The following is a 20,028-nucleotide window of genomic DNA, read 5'->3' as shown; positions in this document are numbered from 1 at the left end:
CTTTGTTCGAGCAATAGCATTTCTGGCGTTATGATATCATTGTGAAGTGCCCCTAGGACAGGACATAGTACAAGCTCTAAAGGATCCCATCCGACTGGAAGGTAAGGTTCCTTACGAAGCTGATCGCATCCAACCTGAACGTGTCCGTGGTTAACTCCAGAGCGGGAAGCGGCGCATCCAGCAGCGTAAGCATCTGCGGGTGAGATGGCTCGTAGCGTGGCCACGCAAAGGTCTCGCCGGTGACAAGGGGCCCGTTCGGGTCGAGGTGGTTCACGAAGTGAACGAGGTAGTCGGTCAGCTCACCGCCCCCATAGATGTTCTGCAGGTCGCTGGAGTGGAAGGCCCCGACGAACGGCGTCGACTTTCCGCGCTTGCTCACTGCATGGCATCACCCACCCATCGTCAGTAAGGATGCGCGACTTGGTCACGGCGGTACTGACGAAAGGAGAATATGGGCTGTTTCGTCGCACGTTGTTCGAAGAGGAATCGACGCGGGGATTGGAAGATGATGTCACCCTGTGATTCATGGGCTCAGCTCTACAGTCGTTTGATTGAACCTTTTCGAGGCTGACCTGTAACGCGGCCAGGCGCTTGTATTGAGGGGTAAGCGCGTTTTGTTCGCCGGTGTCAAATGGCGAACCAGCGGCGGGGTCTTGAGGGTACAGAGCCAGAAGATTCGCCATTTGACTCGATGACGCGCCGGGGAAGAAATTTCTCGAGATGAAGTCGGACACTTGCTCATCGGTTCTTAATCTTCTGTTGAGCATGTGTCTCTTGAAGACGATAAGACGTGACTCACGTAATGTTCGCGAGTGTGACACTGAAGATAGTCCCCTAAATCGAACAGTCAAACCGCGTGTGAGCGTCCCTTTGGAGTACTATTCACCTCGTCATCGCAGTCACCTAGAACGAAACAAGCTATGTCTGAGCTCGATGATCGAAGGGAAATGGGAAAAATAGGCTCTCACCGTTCACGATGGGTATATCAGCGATGATACCTTTAGCAACCAGATTCTGTCCCGATTCAGGTAAAAATACGCCATCGACACGCGGTTCCCAGGTTATGTTCAGCCCCTGCATTCGCCCGTCAGCATCATCACTCTTGCATCAACAAACCCGTCGCCAGGCGTTACGAACCTGGTTGGGATTGAGTATATCCGGGGTGGCATTGATAGCGGCCAACAACGTGTCGACGGGAACAATCCTCAAGCACTCCAATGTATCCGGGGAACCGGAGCAGCCCGTTTCGGCCACGATCTGGTTATAGACCGTTTGCCCCATGGTGATGTCCGTCCCCGGAGTAGGAGAGCCCGACTCCATGAAACCGCCGCGGAATAGGCCTTCGGTCTTGCCGCCGTTCGTCACCAGCTGTAAGCCCACGGAGATAGCACCGGCGGACTCTCCCCATCTACGAACAGATACCGGATGTCGAGCTGCCACGCGGAGACGATACGTAGGGTACTCACATCGTCACTTTCGTGGGATCACTGGTATGAAGAAGCCTTAAGTTCCATTTCCTGCGAACATGAGGTGCGCAGCACCGTTAATGCTTACCCTCCTACAGAAAGCCGATGGCAGGTATGAGAAACGAATAAGGCAGTGTGTAACGGCATACCGAAAGCAGTGATGTACTTCTGCACCCAGCGTAGCGCCTCACGTTCTGTTTTCTCAAGTTGGTTGGCAAGCGAGTGTGAGGAAACGGAAATGTACTGACGATCTTGAAGTCCAAGATTCCCTAATCCAGCGTCTTTCACCTCTTGACTAGCAAGGAAGCCGAATCCTATGTACAAGCACGGTCGGAGAGTGCATTGCCAGCGTCAGCGCATAATAACATGACTCACCACTAAGGCGGTAGTTCATGCTGACATATACCACGGGTTCGGATAGCGCAATCGAACGGTTGACTATGACTCCTCCGTCGAAGCTCGAGCAACTCGGTAAATGGAACGATCATCACAGTTAAGATGACGCTCACCTCGAGGTCATTCCCGTCTCGAATCCGCCTTGGGTCGTTCATATGGATAGAGAAGACGTCACAGAGCAAGTGAAGCCTACCTCCATAAATCCACTGGAGGCACAATGAGACATATTTTACCGAGGGATTTCGCGACCACGTACCACCGCGACTGGAAACCTTGATTTGGGTGTGAATGAAGCAGGCGTCACAACATTGATGGTAAGGCCTGATCAAAGGTTTTCGTCAAGAGCACGAATCACGAGAGCCTATCGACGTACAATCCTCACTCGTCGGTGGCGCGCTGGCATTCGAGATAGAACTGGGTAACAGACCCGGCGGAACAGGTGTCGTAGATGCTTGTTGCAGGCATCCTGGGCCAAATGTTGTAGCATTGTGAATGCCGGTATAGGGCAGGTTGGGTTTAGGTAGACGAAGTCGAGCGGTTCCAGCTCTACGTTCGCAGATGAATCAGTTTCGTACTGATCTTGACGACACGAACATGCCACGTACACAGACTGCGCAAATGGAATGCCTAGAAACTGAAAATTCAACCCTGTATCCACTCCCACAAATGTGCCCCTGTCAAGAACGACGGTCGGCGCAGTCGAACGGACAGTCGGACTAGCTAGCGAGACGGCGGAAGCCAGCAAGGCCAACACCGCAAAAACGAGACCGGTCATGTCGCCTGATGCGTGCACCTGCGAGGCGAACAGGTAGACCCCGCATACTTATGCAGGATCTCATTATAGCACACGGAGCTGCTGAGCGGGGATACACGTCAGGTTGGCAAGAATAGCGTGTGATCTGCGACGTCAACTTTGCATTCGCAGAGACGCCCCTCAGTCAGAACGTTCGGAGCTCGAAGATGAGGCTGCAATCATCCCTTGCCTGTGCCAAAAAGAGAACGAGAACGTTCATAGACCCTTGTCAGATGACCTTTCCGGATGCGAAGAGCACCATTGACGGTCGTCGGCCCACGACGATGCCGGCAGCCGCAGTAAGAGGATGGAGCGACGTGGGAGCAACATCAAGCAAAAAGGTTACGCGCCCGCAGTACCTATCATCGATTTGAGCAGAGGAGGTATATGGAGTCTCAGGAACGTGGAGTGGGCTCGAAGGACCAGAGCCCAAACCTCGTTGGCTACCGGCCCGGGCTATTGCCGAATGAACAGCACGCGAGGTGTCGTGTTCCGGAGCTTGAGGGTTTTCCATCTCGTTGAGTTGCTCAGAGCGCCAGTATATTCGTGACACCTTTGCAAGGATATTTCCCCTCATCTAGTGACGATTTGGGCTGTTTCGAAACACACATTACACCGGACCTTCTGGAAAACCCAAGGAGAACTCGAAACTACCCGTTGGCAACCAGACACTGTCGATCCGAACGCGCTCCCGAATTTCCGAGCCTCGCATTTATGCAGGCCTTTGACAGAAACAACTCTGAGAGGCGGTGTGGGTATTGGATTTCTCTGCGAAGTCTGACCACTCGACTGGCTGATCACTCGGGGCCACGACCTCATGAAATTCTATCCACTGTAGTTGTCAGACAGACGGCCGCAAGTATCCCTTGCGGCGAGCAGCGCTGTTCTACAGTGGAATCCGTTACGCTAATCGTGATCATTGCTCCTCTGTCCGATGTCATCAGTTGTCAGGCGACAAGGCAACCACGGGCTGCCTCACGGTCTGCAGACCAAGGCGAGCTTCCTAGCCTCTCGTTAGTACGCAGCCTTGGAGGCTAGATGTCTGTGGACGCGACGTGGGACCTGGAATAGTACATGGCCACTGCGACTCCACATTTCCGAGTCGACGAGATGCCCAGTGGCCAGTACTGCTGGTCCGTTCTCATCTGTGCTGCGCTATCAAGATACTAAGTATTTGATCAACCATGGCCTTGCCTGAATGATACATCGCCGAACTGACTTCTTCCTTGTATTGGTGTCCCTGCGATAACATATATAACAGTTTCCATCTGTTGCTTTTCGGCACCTCAGGCCTGGCTCGGGTCCCTTACACATTGCAAATGCTCGTGAAGGTGAAACCTCTTCACAGCAGAGACGTGGTTACGCAGCCCTTGGAGCTGTCTTCGATAAAGACTCCGCCGTGTATCAAACCCTCGTTGATGTGCGACTCCTGATATCCCTCGTAGAGCACATTGATGCCTAGGGGACCCGTCGGCTGCTTGAACACGCCAACGTGGAACTGTCCGCCGCCGGGCCCGCGACCTTTTTCAGGGGTTCGAGTCCTTGCGAATAATAGACCGTGATGAGGCTGTAGTAGACGCGGGGCGAGCGTGAGTGGGTCGTGATCCGGGGTAGTGTGAGCGTACTGCACTCTCACTTGGAGTCCCAGCCGAGCGTGACGGCCCAGTTGTGCCAGACGTTTTCGGTGAACGGCGTCTGGAAGAGCATGTTCTCCGGGCTGACTTCGCGGTTTCCAGCCAGGCGGAGGGTGCGCGGGTTGTGCACGGAGGGGTCGAACGACTGGTTAAACGGCTGGCCGGTCTCGAAGGTGAACTGTTCAGTGTCGTACGAGTTCGTCTCGTGCCAGGCGGGCTATTTGAACGTCGATGTTAAAATGTAGGTGGGTGAGTTCGAAGATGAAGACGACTTACATGATACTCGTGCGAGTAGTTGAGAGGACGAGCGGGGTCGTTGCGGATCGACCAGTGAAAGGTGGTTGTACCGATGACGGAGGGGTCCGTTCCGTTATTCGTTGCGGGGATCAGTTCCGAACGGCGGAAACCGGTCTGAAGACCGCCTGGTCCAGATAAGAATATCGAGGCATCGCTGATATCACGGTAAGCAGAATATGCTGTGATATGTATAGTACGCAGTTCACCTGAGGGTGACCTCGACCGGCTTAGAGAGTTTCGGTACGTCAAACTGTTAGTCGTTAGTCGGGCTTGGAGGCGAGTGACGACGTCACTTGCCAATGACGGCTCGACGACGGGGAACTTGATAATTTCGGCCCACGTCTGATCTACGGGACCAGATGCGTTTGGCTCTTAGCAGGAAATGATAGCTAACGCGACTCACTTTCCCCATGCACATACTGGTGATCATAAATGCTGGAATTCTTGTCAAAGTCGGCTGGCGTAGTCCTCAGCGTAACGCGACCGTCCCAGATCAGGGGACACTTTTGTGCCGATGCCACATGAGCTAGCAGTGCGGTACTGAGGGCGAGGGCGAAACAGTAGCGTGCGACCATCTCCAGAAACCGTTTCGACGTACAAAGGGCTGATATCGTTCAAGCCGCTTCGTGGAGTATATAAGACCTCGAGTCGCTGAATGCATGAACGATGGCACGATGCGCCGAGAAGGTCGGTGTATTGCGTTTCTGCAGCTTCTTGTCATCAGGAGCGATCCGAATGATCACGAAGTTAATCCATGAAGACCAGTTCGCAGAGGGTATGATATGCGGAAGAGAGCGGTCGGGCATTCCTCGGGATAAGTGGATGGACCTGCGTGACCGTTCGTTCGCATCAGGACGGGCTGTTTTCGCGGGCGTGGTACGAGGGGTAAGTGCGCCGTCGGTAGCTTGTCGGTACATAAATGAACCATCAAGCTGCATTGTCGTCCAAGTTCGAGCACCTCATGTTCAAACATATGTCCATGGGCTCGTATGGCACGGCACGCTACGGAATCCAGAGAAGAGAGTGAACGTAAGAGTGCGTTGCGCTTTGCGCGCACGTGGAGTACGGAGCGCTGCACAGCGCAGCCGACGCCGGGGACACAGTGCTCAGAGATCGGATCCGGAGCGTGACAAGTAGAGGGCCACATTGTTTCCATTTCAGGTTATGAACGATTAGTGTTATAGGCTGCTGCTATACCACATATCACGAGCAAGAGATATGACGGAAGGTAGGTAGGTATATGCGTGGGGTATCAAACGAGAGCGTGCTCCAACATATACATGCAGATTGGCGGACGAGTTGGGAGAGCGAGCGGGAGGTCCTGGATACTAGGAGGGAAAAGGAAGAAAGGGGGAGGGTGTAAGACCAGCTCAATCCGTCGAAGACACCAGCCTAGGGGGACTATATGCGACGTAGGGATCGCTCCGACGGCCCAAAACCCCTCTTGGAAACGGTACTGGATGGGGTGGACGAGGTCATTAGAGCTCGTCGCACCACGGGAGGTCTTCGTCGTCGTCCGTCTCGGATGCTTCGGCGGCGGAGGCGGTGGTGGTGACGGCGACGGACGTGGAGGCCGCGACGGTGGATAGGACGGGCGTCGCCGTCGCAGGGATAGAGGTCAGGACCGGCGTGGACGGCGCGGCGGGGACCTGGACGGCGTTGGCCACGCAGAGAACCTTGGCGATAGCGAAAAGAAATGAGAACTGTGGATGGTTTATTCCCGAGCGATACGGCTTGAGCTTACCTCGCCTATGTAGAGGTTGGTGCAGTCCTGGTTGATCTGAGGGTTGTTGAGGGTCAGCATGGTCGAGTTGACGCCGGCGACGCCGCCGATGGTGTCGCAAGTGTCATCCGCCTGGGTTGGTGAGGTATTAGAGCTCTCGAGTTCGATAGTTGGTTCTGTAGTCAACGTACCTTGACGACGTAGGTGGTCGAGCAGTCCTCGCCTTCGTTACCGAGGCAGAGGGTCTCGCCGGGCAGCAAATTTGAGCATGCCGGGTCGATGTTGGAGTTGGCGACAGCGAGCTGGTAACTAAAGATAGCAGAATGGACGTCAGCATTATACCCTGACATAACTGCAAGATGATCAAATGAACGCACGTTGATACGTTCTGGGCAGCGGAGATGCTGTCACAGATATCACCCTCCTGGACGGTGTAGCTGCGCGAGCACGTCGCCGCGAGCGCCGCTGACGACGAACAACAAAAAAAATTGACAGCGTCAGTGACGCGTCCCAGGCCCCATCAGCGACCGGACTCACGGGCAGCGATGGCGAGCAGAGCGAGAACAGTCTTAGCGAACATGACGAATTCAAAACGGGGCAGCTCGAACGAAAGGACGGTCTAAAGAGTGTGATGTTCGCGGGGCGAGAGACTGTTGTCGACGGCGACGACGAGGGCGGTGGAGGGAGGGAGGACGGGGCGTGCAGTGAAGCAGAATTTAGGCGAATCAACACCGCCAAGAGATCCGAACGACCGAAGCGGATGGGCTCGGCGTCTTTTCTTGCCATAAACGGATGCCGGTGCGGCGCCGGCGCGTCGCCTTGACGAACATTCAACAGGGCCGCTTCGGCGCTTACTCGTATGTTGAACTTAACCTCCACCAGCCGTCTCGAGTTGTTGCTCCGGATCCGTTGGATAGTCGACATATACGCGGAAAATTCTTGACTGCAGCTGCTCAGTCAATTCTGGCCTCCTCTAATGAGATATCGCTGGAGCGATAACTTCTTGTCAGTGCGATGGGCGTCAAGAGGTGAACATAGCTCAGTAAGTTATACTTATGTTCGAGGCACAGAGAGCGTTCATTTGGGATGGATATGTCTGACGTTGAGGTTCATTGATACATATTATTGGCAGTGTTCAAGTAACATAGGTGTGCATGCCGATGTATTGGATTAAAGCGTGCTCCTGTCATAATCAGGACGCTTCGTCGATCACTCGTTGGTCCTGCACCCGCTCGCCAGCAGCCTGCTTCTGTCCCTTCGCGGTGTCCTCCGGCGCGACCGCTGCTGCTCTCTGATGCTCGGAATCGCCGCCAGCACCAGAGGCCGGTGTGCTCGGCTGCTGCTGGTCCTGCGCAGATGCGAAGGGGTCCACATCATCCTGCATCAAAGCCGAATCAGATTCACGCCCTGGGTATGAGAGTCATGAGCGAACGGCGTACCTCCTCGTGCTTCTCCTTCAATACGCCAGTACGCATTTCGCGTCCATGTTGGGCACGATCGGGGTTCTTCGTCACCTTGCCCTTCAGCTCTTCCTTCATACCTTCCATCTTGTCCCCAAAGGTCTTGAAAACGAATGTCGTCAGCGTGCAAAGTAAAACAGCGCGAAAAGTCCACGGCGACTCACTGCTCCCTTGTGGTATTCCGGTCCATAACCGACAGCGCCCGCGTGCTTCTGCTCGGGGTACGGCTCACCGCCGGGCGCGGTCGGGGGCGCGTCCTGGGTTTGAGTGGTTGGCGTCGGCATTATCTTGGTGATCGCAAAAAAGAGAAGAGTATATGGTTCACGAGGTGGAACTAACGATGTAAGAATAGGCTGTTTTTACTCCGTTATATGTGCGCTGAGGACTGCGCCATCAGTTATGACGCGTTACTCCCCAGTGGGAACGGAGGATCTTGTGGTGATGTCATCGCCCATGGAAGGAGGTTTATTCTTATCGACGTGTTAGTCCTGTCCGGGAAACACAGAGCAATATCAGGAGAGAGTCACTTTCGTACGTTGCACAACACATCGTCGGTTGCAAGTCGTCGTCGGATAAGTATGACGCGAGCGTTCATTTTCGGCGCTTAACCTAATCGTCCGAAAAGGCGCCTGACACAGCCATTCTGTGCTTCATGCACGTGATGCGGCATATCTCGCGGCAACCGAGAGCTGCTCGCAAGCTTGGTCTCCGGCGACGTCTGAGGCATGGACCCCATCCTCAAGCTTTTCTTTCGGTTTCTTCTTGACGACCCTGACGGCCCCGACGACCCAGGACAAGATGAACCAGGAGGAGCGCCTCCTGGCTCGCCTCCCACGCGTATGCGCACTTCATGCATGATCAAAGGGCAACCCAAGGTCCCTGATGCTTCGCGAGTTTAGATACGTTCGAAGGACCATGGTTTCAGACGCAGATGGTGCTCGCGTCTTCCATCGGAATTACGTCGTTCTTGATATTCTCGTACGCGAGGACGCGATGGCCGTTGCTGTTCGCGCCGCGTACCAAGCTGAAAGGTGCGCAATACACGCATAGAGCGGCGCGACCATGGTTTGATGTCAAAGCGTCGTCCACAGGATTTTCACCCCACGAGTCGCATGCGCAACAGGGGTTTTTTGGCTGGATATTGCCGACTATACGCACGTCCGAGTTCACTGTGCTTCAGATCGTGGGGCTGGATGCGGCAGTCGTACGTTGCCAGGCTACTCTGTTCCATATTCAAGATGCTGACCATGGCACTGTAGCTGCTGAACTTCTACAAGATGTCGTTCTACCTCTTCTCGCTCTGCTCGCTGTTTGCTGCCGCCATTCTTATGCCCATCAACCTGAAGGTACGCATATACCCTTGCTCCCCACTTGAACATGTTATTCACCGCGTTTCCAGAGTAACATCAGTAACGGCGGCGATGATGCCGACGACGACTGGCCCATTGGCCCCGGACCGAACATATCCTCCGTGCGCTTCCCCTTCATCTCTGCCGCGCCAACGAACGGCACCCAACCCGGCCGGGACTGGCTCGACCTCATCTCCGACGCCAACTCCTACCTCTCCGTGCACCTCCTCTTTACCTACCTCTTCACCCTCCTCTCCCTCTACTTCATCTACAAGAACTACAAGCGCTTCATCCGCGCCCGGCAGCTCTTCTCGCTCGAGCTCGTGCACTCCATCCCCGCCCGGACGGTGATGATCACCCAGCTCCCGGCACACCTCCGCGGCGAGCGCGCGCTCGCCGAGTACTTCGAGGGCATGGACCTCGCCGTCGAGAGCGTGTCCGTCTGCCGCGAGGTCGGCAGCCTCAAGCGGCTGATCGACGCGCGCACGCGGGCGCTGCTCAAGCTCGAGAAGGCCTGGGTCGACTACGTCGGCAACCCGAGCACGGTCGAGAGCTACGACCCCGCGGAGAGCGTCGCGCCGCCGCTCGTGGACGTCGCCGACGGCGTGGCGGACGCGGAGGCCCAGCGCGGGCGCGTCGTCGTGCCGCACCGGCCGCGGCCGACGATCAGGGTCGGCTGGTTCGGCCCGAAGGTGGACGCGCTGGAGTACCTGGAGACGAAGTTCAAGGAAGCGGACGAGGCCGTGCGGAAGAAACGCCGGACGGGCAAGTTCAAGGCGACCCAGACGGCGTTCGTCACGTTCGAGAAGATGTCCAGCGCTGTAAGAAAACGAATCTTGACGCCCTGCTCGCTGTCATTCTTATTGACACCATGCCTATTTCAGCAAATCGCAGTTCAGACCGCGACCGCGTCTACGCCGTTCCAGTGCAAGACGCACCTTGCGCCGGAGCCGCGGGACATCGTCTGGTCCTCGATGTCCCTCCCGCAGTCGACGATCAACCTCCGCGATTGGGTCGTTGTCGCCGGCATGGGCCTCCTCCTCTTCACCTGGATCTTCCCCATCACCGCGCTCTCGACCTTGCTCAGCTACAAGGAGATTCAGAAGGTGATGCCGTGGCTAGCGCGGCTGATCGAGAGGAACGACAACATCCGCGCGGTCGTGCAGAACTCGTTACCGTCGGTGGCGATGGTCAGCCTGAACGCGTTGCTGCCGTTCCTGCTGGAAGGTGAGAGGCGATTGCCTTTTGGATCGCTCGGACTCGCGCTGATTCTCCTTCTAGCTTTGACCTACATGCAAGGCTTCCGAGCGCGCAGTTGGGTTGAATATTCGCTCATGAAGAAGTACGTGTGTCTCTACTCGTCATGAACACGTTGGTGACTTTGGCCACCAGGTACTTCCTGTTCCTCCTCACGACCGTGGTCTTTATATTCCTCCTCGCGAGCACGTACTGGCAGCTCGTTCGAGAGCTGGCCAATTCGCCTGCAAGGATTCCGGAGAAGCTCGCGCAGGACCTGTCAAAGGGTCGCGCAAGGTGACCTCTGCCGTCTCCCAGGATGAGGGATGTTTTCTGACTAAAACCTTTTATAGACACTTCTTCCTTTCCTACGTCATCCTTCAAGGTATGCTGCGCATCAACCTGTCCTCGAAACCTCTCTCATGTCCCCCGCTTTTAGGCATGGGCCTCATGCCCCTCCAACTTCTCAATCTAGGCGTGGCTATCCCGTACGTGGTGCGACGTGCCCTGTTCACGAGGACTCCGCGAGGTGCGTGGTTGTCTACATCATCGGTAACCTGTCTAACCAACGTCCTCAGATTTCGCCGAGCTTAACGCTCCGCCGATGATCAACTACGGGGTCGTATACCCGCAGGCCATGCTCATCTTCATCATCACCCTCCTCTACAGTGTTATACAACCTCTCATTCTTTTCTTCGGGGCCCTCTACTTCGGTGTTGCATATGTGGTGTACAAGTACAAACTCCTTTTCGGTACGCGCGACCGTGCTGGGCCCCATGATCCGTACTGACCCCTTTTGCTCCCTCAGTGTTCTACAAACCGTACGAATCCCAGGGCCAGGCCTGGCCGATCACCTTCGTCCGCCTGATCTGGGGCGTTGTCATGTTCCTCGTATTCATGACCGGGATCTTCACCCTCCGCAAAGCGTGGATCATATCATCCCTGCTCCTCCCTCTCCTGGGTGGCACGGTGGTCTGGTCGTGGTATATCAGCAAGGAATTCGAGCCTCTGAGCAAGTACGTCAGCTTGAGCTCGGTGAACGAGGTGCAGAGGGGTGAGGATAGCGCAGAGGTGTTGAGGTTGAAGGCGGGGCACCCAGTGACTTGGTCACAGAGGTTGGCATCAATGGTATCCAGCTTTCTTGCCATCTGACAATAGGATTGCAGCAACCTACATCGTAGACGATATGCCCAGCATGACGAGACGCTTTACGTCGCTCCAGAGGATGATAGGACTGACTATGTGCGTTGCTCTGTCGACAACCATCTTGGCAGTTCTGACAGTAGCTTAGTCGCAACCTCCCATGGCGAACTGGTATCCTGGTGTCCTAAAGTAAGCGCCTATCCTCCTCACCAATGAATCCGACTAAGGATACCTGCAGTACCGGAAAGCGCCGCTATGGACATCCAGCACTGAACGGCGTCCTTCCCCAGCCGTGGCTTCCCTTGAAGAAGGGCCAGACCCTAGTCAACGGCGACAGACCCCGCACCAACAAGATCGGAAAGGCGGCGGACGACGCCGTCGTGCTCACGTTACGCCGTCGACCGAGCACGCTCCGTAGAGCCAGCAGACGCGCTAGCCGCACAGCCAGCCGCGCACTGCTCACCAGGGTGGACTCCGCACCCGCGGAGGGTGCGGCGTCCACATCGGCCGCTCCAGCCGACGGCGCGGAGGACACGCTCGCGAATCCATGGGGCGAAGATGGCGCCGAATCGCATTTGAGGCGGTCTTCGACCATGCCGAACCCGCTCCACCACCGGCTAAGCTTCGACGACGCCAGCGGCGTGATCATGCTGCCTGAAGGGGAATGGTTAGATCAGGACGAGAGCAGCGACAGCGACGACGACCTCCCAAGCCCGGGGCATGCGTCAACGTCGGGGTCGCGGGAGCCGAGCCAGGCGAATGACGTTCAGTTCCCGGCGACCGAAACGCAGACACTCCTCCCTCGCTCGCCGTCGAAACGGTACGGCACCTATTATCACCACCCGGAGAGGAGAAGAACACAGACAATGCCCGGGACGTTCGCTTGACGATAACGACGACGATAACTATAGTACGATGCATTAATCGTTGGCTTCTCTGGAATATATGCTAGGCTCTTTCTATATCCACTCACCCAGGTTGTCAACAATATCCGAATGATGAACTTCTCTGCCTGCATTCCACGAACTTCCAAGCTGAACCCGCACTGAACGTTCACCGCGGGACATGCGGTCCTGAGATTCGACAGGTGTTGGTGACCCCATGACGCCCATTAGGGGCATTCTTTGGCCCTTGTTTATGCCTCCAATAAGGTTACACATTAACTCTCTCAGCAGCAGGTCCCAGGCATGCAGCTCACGTGCTGTGTCTGGACTGATAGGACTTAGCGGGAAGGGCATACGGTGTGCTATTTCGCGATGTATCTCAAACCTTGCATCTGAGATGTTCTCTCGCCAAGGCTGCAGTTGCTCGTTTTTAGCGAAACTGAATTGAGATAACCGCAAGACGCACATGCACGCGTGGAGAAGACTGAAGCCAACATTTCTGGTGCCTTCACCGAAGAACTCGCGACACACTCGTTAGATTCTCTTAGCGGAAGGTGGCGTCTGGCGGAAAGGATGGGACGCGACGTATGGCTCGCACCCTCCATTTCCATCTCACTGAGGCTCACACTCATTACCTAGCTTCCTAGGAATGCAATATCGACTCCCTCTAACGGAATGTGACTGCTGTGGTTGCACACAATGTGATCACATTCACTCCCGGGTAGCGTGTACTTATCATACACTCCACAAAGCAGAGAAAGCCGTCTTGTGCGATCCGCGGGCGTTGAACAAGAAAGCCGGTGGGACTGGAGGCTATTTGAACTGCGGATAGCTGCTGCCCAGAGCGCAGGGCGGGATTCTTTCGAGCTCCCTTCTGGTCAGCTCATCTTCGTGTTTTTCTTATATACCGAACCAGGAACAGTTTCGACCACGGAGACGAAAACATTGCGTCCACCGGGTTGCGATGGAACTCGTCACACTATTCGCGGTTTTGTTGGCTATCGTAACTGCCTCCTTGTTGGTACATCGCCGTCACTCTTCGAAGTATTCTGGTTTGCCTTTACCACCCAGTCCTTCGGCCAGCATTCCCTGGATTCGTCATGCGTTTCAGATACCCACAGAACGCCCGTGGCTAACCTACAAATCATGGAGCGATATATACGGTGAGATCTTCGTCGATAAGCTAAGAGCATCACTTATCGTTTACGCGCAGGCGATATTCTCTCCTTCGAGGCGTTCGGAAAACGATATGTCATCCTTGGATCGCTCAAAGCCACTATGGACCTTCTGGAAAGACGATCTTCCAACTATTCCGACCGACCCGAAGTCCCGATGCTCAACGACCTGTATGTGATATCATGATCATCTATGTCAAAGGTTTGAGAATCACCAATTTAACTGGCACGGTGCATCGTAGGTCAGGATGGGACTTCCAATTTGGATTTCAGAAGTATGGCACCCGCTGGAGGACGGAACGAAGGCTCTTCCATCAGTTTATGAATGTCAACCAAGTGGCGCAATATCGCCCTAAACAGCTACAACATGCGCGTGCGCTAGCAAATCACCTACTCGAGCATCCTGATCAGTGGCAAGGACACTGCAGGCTGTACGTGAACATTGATCGCACATGATAGCCCAATTAACTATCCTCACAGGATGCTTGGTGTCACTATAATGGATGCTCTCTATGGCATTCAAGTTACTGAGCGTGATGACAAGTACATCCGGAAGGCTGAGGTAGCATTCGAGGCGTGGGTTTCTACATCAGCTCTTCGAAGCTCCATCTGATTGTGGGCCTCGAAGATTCAACGAAAGTGCTCAACCAACAGCTTACCTGGTCAATACCTTCCCATGGCGTGCATATCTTCTTCGAAGTCAATGGTCCGCGTATGGGTATTTCTCATAATCATCTTTCTAGTAAAATATGTGCCTTCGTGGTTCCCTGGGGCACATTTCAAGCGCCAGGCGGCCGCGTGGAAGAAGGTCGTCGATGAATTCGTCAACTGGCCATTTCAACACGTCAAAGAAGCAACAGTGCGTATATCATACCTCTTCTTCCTCTCGAAAACGCTCGTCATTCTTGTGCGTATACAGAGAAATGGAAGCTCGAGGCCTTGTGTTGCTCTGTCGTTATTGGACAAAGTTGCGGACCAGCCGGAGGTAGATATCCAGACGCAAGAGACCACAATCAAGAATGTTTTGGCAGCAGCATATTCGGGTAAGATGATCAAGTCTTCAGAACGAAGCGTAGGGCTGAATCGCCTCGACCGGAAACAGGAGGAGCAGACACTGTGAGTGCTGCATGATAGAATCGCAATCGAGCTCATGTTTCCACAAGACCGTCTCTGCATTGAGCACATTCTTCCTGGCAATGGCCATGCATCCAGAAATAGTCCGCATCGCGTGGAAGGAACTTGACAGTGTGCTTGATGGGCAGAGGCTTCCTGGTAGGTTTATCAGTTCATCCTCCTCATAAAAACCGCTTGGACAAGCATCACTCTAGCATTTAATGATCAAGAGCGTCTTCCATACATCACCGCGATATGCAAGGAAGTCATGCGTTGGCAAACACCAAGCCCGCTCGGTACGAACTACCATTCGGTCTTCTGGATGAACCGCCGCGTTGATAGTCATCATAGCCGCTGTTCATAGCTCCATCGCGGACGACGTATACGAGGGGTATTTCTTGCCCAAAGGCACCATGTTCTTCGGGAATGCATGGTACATGACAGGATGTGCATGGCATGCGACAGATTATTCTGATGTTTCGTCAGGGCCATCCTCCACGATCCGGAAGTGTATCCAGAACCTCACGAATTCAAACCGGAGCGCTTTCTGAAGGATGGGAAACTGGACCCCACGATTCAGGACCCCAACGTCGCCGCCTTTGGCTTCGGTCGAGTACGTGACAAGGTTTATTCTTTGGATACCGCTCATGTCAGCGCAGAGGATCTGCCCAGGACGGTGGTTCAGCGGACAGGCGCTATTCATTACAGTGGCGACTGTATTGGCTGTGTTTGATATCAAAGCTCCAGTCGACGAGGCAGGTCACCCGAAGAAGCTGAAAGCAAGTATGACAACCGGTGTAATCTCGTAAGCGTAGCATACCTATCGCGCCAGCAAACGAAACATTGACACGCGTGCACAGATATCCGGAACCATTCGAGTGTGATGTGGTACCGCGCTCAGAGAGCGCGAAAAAGCTCATCCGGGAAGGGATCAACGATACGGATTAACTGGCCGTATTAGCCGTCAGCATCTCTCGGTCCTTCAAGGTAGCAGCATTCATCACAAATTGAGCTAGATGATCAATGTTGGGAGGATTCTTCACCCTTTCGTTGTGGGGTACTTAGAAAAGGCGTAATAAAATCCCATGTAAAAATATGCATTGATGTTGTGGAGTTTCAGGAACGGAATGTACTATGTCTCCGAATCGGCGGGGTGACTCGGGAAAAGGGAGCGAATCCACTCTCGAGCCTAGTCAGGGTGAACTTATTTGTGGGCACTACACCACACGGTTGGCAATAGGTTGCTTCTTCGCGGTGGACTCCGCATGTTCTGCGGCGACAGTTTGATGACGGACCGTGCGACTGGTAATTGGCGACGAGTTGGACAAGAGCGTTTCTCGCCTGGCACAATCGCATCCATGTTATTAGGGATACTGAAACTGTTGGACAACTACGATATAAGTACTATATAGCGTTTAAGGTAACTCATTCTGGTGATGTTACAGGTTGTACTAAGATAACTCATTCCTTTGATGTTACAAGTCGCTAAAGTCCCAAACTGCTTGCAAGTCCATGGTGTCCATGACTACGTGGTTGTTCAATATGAAAGGTCGTCACCTAAAACCCTGTACGGTTGCACGCCACTAGCAGACGTGCGTGGTCGAACCCTCGCACCACTGCGACACGTCGTCGTTACCGTTGTGCCCACAGACAGCAATGTCTGTATAGCTCGGTCCCGTTGAGTCGCGGCGATGGATGACGTCCATCGTCACCGGGATCTCTTCAGCTGGGCCACTGTAGTCCGAATTGTAAACAGCCGGTCCTATGCAGAACCACGTCAATGGTAACTCCTCGTGAGCATCAATGACAACGTACCTCCGGTATGGTAGGTGTATGTCGCTACGAGACACTTGCCGCTCCCATAGTCGTAGTAAACACCACAGCCACAATCGCCGTACCCGCTATCCGCGCAGGTCTTGATCACGGCCTTCTCGAGGAGCGCGTAAGCATAGCAGTCCATGATGCCGTCGTTCCAGACATCGTACTGGCCGACGTAGGCACAGCCGGTCTGCGAAACGGCGTCGGCGGAGTTACAAAGCACGTTGTACTCCTCGCCGTTGGTGCAGAACTGCCCGGTGTTCGAGCCGGAGAACCACTTCTGAACGGCGTCGTAGATGTCGGTGTATTCTGGAGACTGAATGGCGCCTGCACCGGTACATCCGATGTCAAACGTCCAATCGGTGCTTCTGGTTACACGACTGTTGAGACGAGGAGTGCGTCAGGTACACCATGACAAAAGGGGGCGGCAGGGTGAACGCACCTAGTGACATTTGTCCATTCCTGCGGCATGGTCCGCACGGCGTCAACGGCCTCGCTCCAAGAAGCATATCGTGTGTCGTGAGCTAGAGCTGTCGCAGCCCAAAGCGTTATCGTTGGTAGTAAGGTAAAGGTCGTAAAGGTCGTCTTCATCGAACTGAGTATGTTGTTGTGGTTGGTGATGTTCAATACGAACGACAAGCCGCCTTTTATACCAACGCCATAAAGGGGCCGCACGGATGCAAGTTGTCGATAGACGGCGAACGGCGTAGGTCCTGGCTAGCCCGCCAGGGCTGTGCGCCCCGGTCTGAGAGAGCATGGGCAGTCGTCGCCGTCAGCCGATTATCGTTCGTTATTTCCGGGCCAAGACACTTGCATGCCTTGGGCACCGAGCAGGGCAATCCAATATTTACACATACTACAATACAGCTGGATCGGAATAAATACGCTGACCAAACACAAGATTCTATCGGCTTAGATCGAGGATTCCACTCCGCATCAGCAACTTAATCCCTCCACAGCCCGGGTACGAAATGCATCACAATATCTTCATCGTTCGCAGGTGGGGGCGGGGGTGGAGGCCCGCCACCACCATCTCGGTCAGAGTCATCGCCTCGTCGTCCGCGACTCGGCCCCGTTGCAATTCCCTCTGGCCGACGCGACGTTACGCGCTTGCGACAGATCGGGCACGTATTCGCCGTCTTCAGCCATTTCTACAAATGTGTGTGAGATCTGTTCTCGCTGGCAGCTTCGCGATGAAGAGGCTCACCTCCAAGCACGGCTTGTGGATCCAGTGGTTACAGTCCGGCAGCTTCAGGACGGGGTCTGGAGCATTGTACTGCGTATGCCGTAAATGAGTAAAATGGCAGCGATCCAACGGAAACGAGCGACGTACATCTTCGAAACAGATCGGGCACATCTGGTCGCTGTCCGGCGTAGCCCACTCTTGGAACGTAGCAGTAGGCAGAGAAGCAATCGTCTGGTCAGGCACGCCTCTAGGCGGCGCACGCTCCTGCATTGCCGCCGCGAGCGTCATAAAGCCATGGAACTGATGCTCATGGTCGCCCTGACCGCGCAAAAGCGAGTCAGCCTTCATCGATTTCACAGCACGGTGACAATCCACATACCATCATCTCGCCAAAGCGACCGCCGCGGCGGCGTGGCGGGGGCCACCCCATGTTCGTCGGCGCCATGTCCTGCAAGAACTGCTGGTGCTGGTGCTGCGCGAGTCGCTGCCTCGTCGCCCGAAGACGCTCCTGCCGCTCAGCCCTCATCGCCGCCAGATCCGTCGCTGCTGCGCGGGCACGATCCTCATCCCGTCCCGCCAACGCGCGCGTAGGCGACGACAGCCCGCGCAGCATCGCCCCGATCGTCCGGGGCTCGCGCGCGCGCTCCGCATCTGACCCGGCGTTGGTGTTTATCGTCAGCTGCTCGCGGTTCCGGCGGGTATTGACGGTGGTCGAGCGGTGCCCAAACGGGGCGTTGCTGCCGTCGAAATCGCCCCAGCGCATGATCTGCCGCGCGCGCTCCTGACGTTCGCGCGTGCGCTGGAACTGCTGCATGAGCTGCTGCTCGCGCTCGGTGGTCAGCCCGTCTGTCCGGAGCACGTCCATGGCGTGCGCAAAGTCCACGGCGTTCCCCGTCGTGGTGATATCGATCTCGTTGGGGAGCCGCGATCCGTCCATCCGCGTCGACCGACTGAGCATGTCATGCAGTTGGCCACGGTCACGTCCAGAATCAGCCCGTGCCAAGGGGCGACTGTCGACGCTGGCCAGCGGAACAGCGCGTCGACGATGCTCGTGTACACGGGAAGTCATAGACGATGCATCAGTACTGGGCGCGCTGGAGAATAAAGGATGAACAATCATGATCCATTGAGCAACGCCTTCACTTACCGGCCCGCGTTTCTGTCCGCGCCGCTTGCGGTGACTTCGATGAGCGGCGACGGGCCCCTGCCCTGCATCGAAACTCCTTCCCCTCGCACGCTCAGCGCCCGCTCCACGTCCGCCTGGTTCCTCCTCTCCACTCCCCGATCCAGCTCGAGCAGGTGTCCAAGCGTCATCCGGAACGGTCCATCATGATACGCTTCTGGATTGATATTTGCGCGTGTGTGCGATACCTGCGGCCTGGGCACCTCGGGCGTGGCTGCTACACGGTCACCCGAGGTATGGCTCGCCGGCTGAGGTGGGAGTGGCGCACGTGTAGGCGGAGGCGACGGTGAAGGTGACGGGAACAACGTCGAGAAGGGCTCTAACGAGTCGCGGAGGTCCGCGCGCGACCGTAGACGCGCGTCTTCAGACATCCAGTTGTCCGGCCACAGTCCGTCGCCGAACATTCCGGCACCGTCACCGGTGAGCGTATCCGCGAGAGACGGGAGCGTCGGCGCGTCGTTCGAGGTTGAGCCGCCCGTCTGCGAGAGACGAGCAGTGTAAGGCGGGGGCGCCGGTGACGACGTGGCGGACGAGGATGCGAACAACGCGGCGGCCTCGCTCGAGGAGGCCGGCATCCTCGCCACGCCTTGCGCGCGGCTATTGCCAGCGGGTGCATCCTGCGTGGGCGCAGACGTCGCTTGCGAACCCTCGGCGCGGCTAGGCGGCCAACCGCGAGCAGAGTGCATGAAGTTCGCTGCGGAGGAGGTGCCCTCCGAATTTGCGTTCAGGTGCGGAAGCACCAGCCGCTCGCGCAGGGTCTGCCGATCCGGACGATCAGGGGCAGGACGAGGGCGGACGAGGAGCCCAAGCACGCGCGGCACGGTCCGATCCATCCTACGGTCCGCGACCGACTCCCATTCCCGGTTCGTGTCAACATCGGCATTGGAGTCCACATCGACGTCCATCAGCACCGCCTCGTCCCGCTCGCGCTCGCGTTCGCGCTCCATCCGTTCTCGCTCGGCCTCCTCCCGCTCGCGCCCGATAATATGCTGCCTCGCGGCGCGGCGCCTCATCTCGGTCGCATTCTCGCTCATCAGCGAGTGCCCCGTCGGACGAGGCATGGATCGACCCTGCGATCGCGGATGGCGGTAAAGGTGCATGTGGGGGCTAGGCTCGCGTACAAACGGCTGCACTGGCGAGGTGCGAGCGGTGTCAGCGTTGCTTGAGTCCGA

General features: G+C 55.8%; 8 protein-coding genes across 8 annotated transcripts; 2 read left to right on the top strand and 6 right to left on the bottom strand.

The window, feature by feature from the left end:
- Positions 1-24: 24 nt before the first annotated feature.
- PUNSTDRAFT_108013 (alpha/beta-hydrolase) lies at positions 25-2,993 on the bottom strand. The gene is made up of 16 exons (XM_007387991.1): positions 2,468-2,993; positions 2,236-2,408; positions 2,119-2,183; positions 2,056-2,068; positions 1,976-2,003; positions 1,842-1,924; positions 1,715-1,780; positions 1,612-1,660; positions 1,467-1,487; positions 1,138-1,408; positions 969-1,074; positions 887-903; positions 800-834; positions 573-747; positions 441-516; positions 25-378 (listed from the first exon to the last, which is right to left on the bottom strand). Exons 1-16 carry the CDS (start codon positions 2,635-2,637, stop codon positions 77-79), a joined length of 1,650 nt encoding a protein of 549 aa, XP_007388053.1. The 5' UTR covers positions 2,638-2,993; the 3' UTR covers positions 25-76.
- A 1,004-nt stretch (positions 2,994-3,997) lies between these two features.
- On the bottom strand, positions 3,998-5,243 carry PUNSTDRAFT_128217 (uncharacterized protein; the record flags this gene model as incomplete). The annotated part of the gene is made up of 6 exons (XM_007387990.1): positions 4,990-5,243; positions 4,884-4,933; positions 4,793-4,836; positions 4,566-4,740; positions 4,292-4,506; positions 3,998-4,196 (listed from the first exon to the last, which is right to left on the bottom strand). Exons 1-6 carry the CDS (start codon positions 5,159-5,161, stop codon positions 3,998-4,000), a joined length of 855 nt encoding a protein of 284 aa, XP_007388052.1. The 5' UTR covers positions 5,162-5,243.
- A 483-nt stretch (positions 5,244-5,726) lies between these two features.
- Positions 5,727-6,987, bottom strand: PUNSTDRAFT_128216 (uncharacterized protein). The gene is made up of 5 exons (XM_007387989.1): positions 6,847-6,987; positions 6,687-6,774; positions 6,501-6,618; positions 6,331-6,441; positions 5,727-6,262 (listed from the first exon to the last, which is right to left on the bottom strand). The coding sequence occupies exons 1-5, from the start codon at positions 6,887-6,889 to the stop codon at positions 6,065-6,067; spliced, it is 558 nt and encodes a 185-aa protein (XP_007388051.1). The 5' UTR covers positions 6,890-6,987; the 3' UTR covers positions 5,727-6,064.
- A 425-nt stretch (positions 6,988-7,412) lies between these two features.
- Positions 7,413-8,304, bottom strand: PUNSTDRAFT_122712 (uncharacterized protein). The gene is made up of 3 exons (XM_007387988.1): positions 7,934-8,304; positions 7,749-7,871; positions 7,413-7,687 (listed from the first exon to the last, which is right to left on the bottom strand). Exons 1-3 carry the CDS (start codon positions 8,051-8,053, stop codon positions 7,502-7,504), a joined length of 429 nt encoding a protein of 142 aa, XP_007388050.1. The 5' UTR covers positions 8,054-8,304; the 3' UTR covers positions 7,413-7,501.
- Positions 8,305-8,484: 180 nt separating this feature from the next.
- PUNSTDRAFT_55382 (DUF221-domain-containing protein) lies at positions 8,485-12,515 on the top strand. The gene is made up of 15 exons (XM_007387987.1): positions 8,485-8,606; positions 8,669-8,800; positions 8,861-8,973; positions 9,029-9,115; positions 9,169-9,939; positions 10,003-10,345; positions 10,400-10,460; positions 10,511-10,651; positions 10,708-10,739; positions 10,794-10,883; positions 10,933-11,106; positions 11,163-11,469; positions 11,521-11,596; positions 11,646-11,686; positions 11,736-12,515. The coding sequence occupies exons 1-15, from the start codon at positions 8,495-8,497 to the stop codon at positions 12,382-12,384; spliced, it is 3,129 nt and encodes a 1,042-aa protein (XP_007388049.1). The 5' UTR covers positions 8,485-8,494; the 3' UTR covers positions 12,385-12,515.
- Positions 12,516-13,345: 830 nt separating this feature from the next.
- On the top strand, positions 13,346-15,617 carry PUNSTDRAFT_76064 (CyP450 monooxygenase; the record flags this gene model as incomplete). Its single annotated transcript, XM_007387986.1, has 13 exons — positions 13,346-13,544; positions 13,595-13,727; positions 13,799-13,987; positions 14,037-14,132; positions 14,185-14,237; positions 14,300-14,415; positions 14,476-14,577; positions 14,678-14,828; positions 14,885-14,965; positions 15,021-15,102; positions 15,156-15,282; positions 15,329-15,474; positions 15,530-15,617. 13 exons carry the CDS (start codon positions 13,346-13,348, stop codon positions 15,615-15,617), a joined length of 1,563 nt encoding a protein of 520 aa, XP_007388048.1.
- Positions 15,618-16,010: 393 nt separating this feature from the next.
- On the bottom strand, positions 16,011-16,990 carry PUNSTDRAFT_55381 (uncharacterized protein). Its single transcript, XM_007387985.1, has 3 exons — positions 16,930-16,990; positions 16,485-16,867; positions 16,011-16,431 (listed from the first exon to the last, which is right to left on the bottom strand). Exons 1-3 carry the CDS (start codon positions 16,956-16,958, stop codon positions 16,253-16,255), a joined length of 591 nt encoding a protein of 196 aa, XP_007388047.1. The 5' UTR covers positions 16,959-16,990; the 3' UTR covers positions 16,011-16,252.
- Positions 16,991-17,628: 638 nt separating this feature from the next.
- Positions 17,629-18,021, bottom strand: PUNSTDRAFT_76009 (uncharacterized protein; the record flags this gene model as incomplete). The annotated part of the gene is made up of 2 exons (XM_007387984.1): positions 17,629-17,763; positions 17,821-18,021. The coding sequence occupies 2 exons, from the start codon at positions 18,019-18,021 to the stop codon at positions 17,629-17,631; spliced, it is 336 nt and encodes a 111-aa protein (XP_007388046.1).
- Between the last annotated feature and the right edge of the window lie 2,007 nt (positions 18,022-20,028).

Source organism: Punctularia strigosozonata, assembly GCF_000264995.1.
Source record: "Punctularia strigosozonata HHB-11173 SS5 unplaced genomic scaffold PUNSTscaffold_16, whole genome shotgun sequence".
Lineage (NCBI taxonomy): Eukaryota > Fungi > Basidiomycota > Agaricomycetes > Corticiales > Punctulariaceae > Punctularia > Punctularia strigosozonata.
Note: the sequence above shows the minus strand (reverse complement) of the source record. Positions and strands in the feature narration are given on the sequence as shown.

What these genes read in the sequence shown, in the direction of transcription:
- PUNSTDRAFT_55381 (XM_007387985.1), bottom strand. Translation starts at nt 16,958, where the DNA reads ATGCCGCAGGAATGGACAAATGTCACTAG. An exon ending in GAATGGACAAATGTCACTAG is followed by an intron (nt 16,868 to 16,929) that starts GTGCGTTCACCC and finishes TCGTCTCAACAG; the next exon opens with TCGTGTAACCAGAAGCACCG. An exon ending in ATACACCTACCATACCGGAG is followed by an intron (nt 16,432 to 16,484) that starts GTACGTTGTCAT and finishes GGTTCTGCATAG; the next exon opens with GACCGGCTGTTTACAATTCG.
- PUNSTDRAFT_55382 (XM_007387987.1), top strand. Translation starts at nt 8,495, where the DNA reads ATGGACCCCATCCTCAAGCTTTTCTTTCGGTTTCTTCTTGACGACCCT. An exon ending in GCTGCCGTTCCTGCTGGAAG is followed by an intron (nt 10,346 to 10,399) that starts GTGAGAGGCGAT and finishes TTCTCCTTCTAG; the next exon opens with CTTTGACCTACATGCAAGGC. An exon ending in GTTCACGAGGACTCCGCGAG is followed by an intron (nt 10,884 to 10,932) that starts GTGCGTGGTTGT and finishes CAACGTCCTCAG; the next exon opens with ATTTCGCCGAGCTTAACGCT.
- PUNSTDRAFT_122712 (XM_007387988.1), bottom strand. Translation starts at nt 8,053, where the DNA reads ATGCCGACGCCAACCACTCAAACCCAGGACGCGCCCCCGACCGCGCCC. An exon ending in CGGAATACCACAAGGGAGCA is followed by an intron (nt 7,872 to 7,933) that starts GTGAGTCGCCGT and finishes TTCGTTTTCAAG; the next exon opens with ACCTTTGGGGACAAGATGGA. An exon ending in TGAAGGAGAAGCACGAGGAG is followed by an intron (nt 7,688 to 7,748) that starts GTACGCCGTTCG and finishes GCTTTGATGCAG; the next exon opens with GATGATGTGGACCCCTTCGC.
- PUNSTDRAFT_108013 (XM_007387991.1), bottom strand. Translation starts at nt 2,637, where the DNA reads ATGACCGGTCTCGTTTTTGCGGTGTTGGCCTTGCTGGCTTCCGCCGTC. An exon ending in CATGAACTACCGCCTTAGTG is followed by an intron (nt 1,781 to 1,841) that starts GTGAGTCATGTT and finishes GCTTGTACATAG; the next exon opens with GATTCGGCTTCCTTGCTAGT. An exon ending in ACAGCCCATATTCTCCTTTC is followed by an intron (nt 379 to 440) that starts GTCAGTACCGCC and finishes GATGCCATGCAG; the next exon opens with TGAGCAAGCGCGGAAAGTCG.
- PUNSTDRAFT_128216 (XM_007387989.1), bottom strand. Translation starts at nt 6,889, where the DNA reads ATGTTCGCTAAGACTGTTCTCGCTCTGCTCGCCATCGCTGCCC. An exon ending in TCTGCTCGCCATCGCTGCCC is followed by an intron (nt 6,775 to 6,846) that starts GTGAGTCCGGTC and finishes GTTCGTCGTCAG; the next exon opens with CGGCGCTCGCGGCGACGTGC. An exon ending in CCAACCTCTACATAGGCGAG is followed by an intron (nt 6,263 to 6,330) that starts GTAAGCTCAAGC and finishes GCTATCGCCAAG; the next exon opens with GTTCTCTGCGTGGCCAACGC.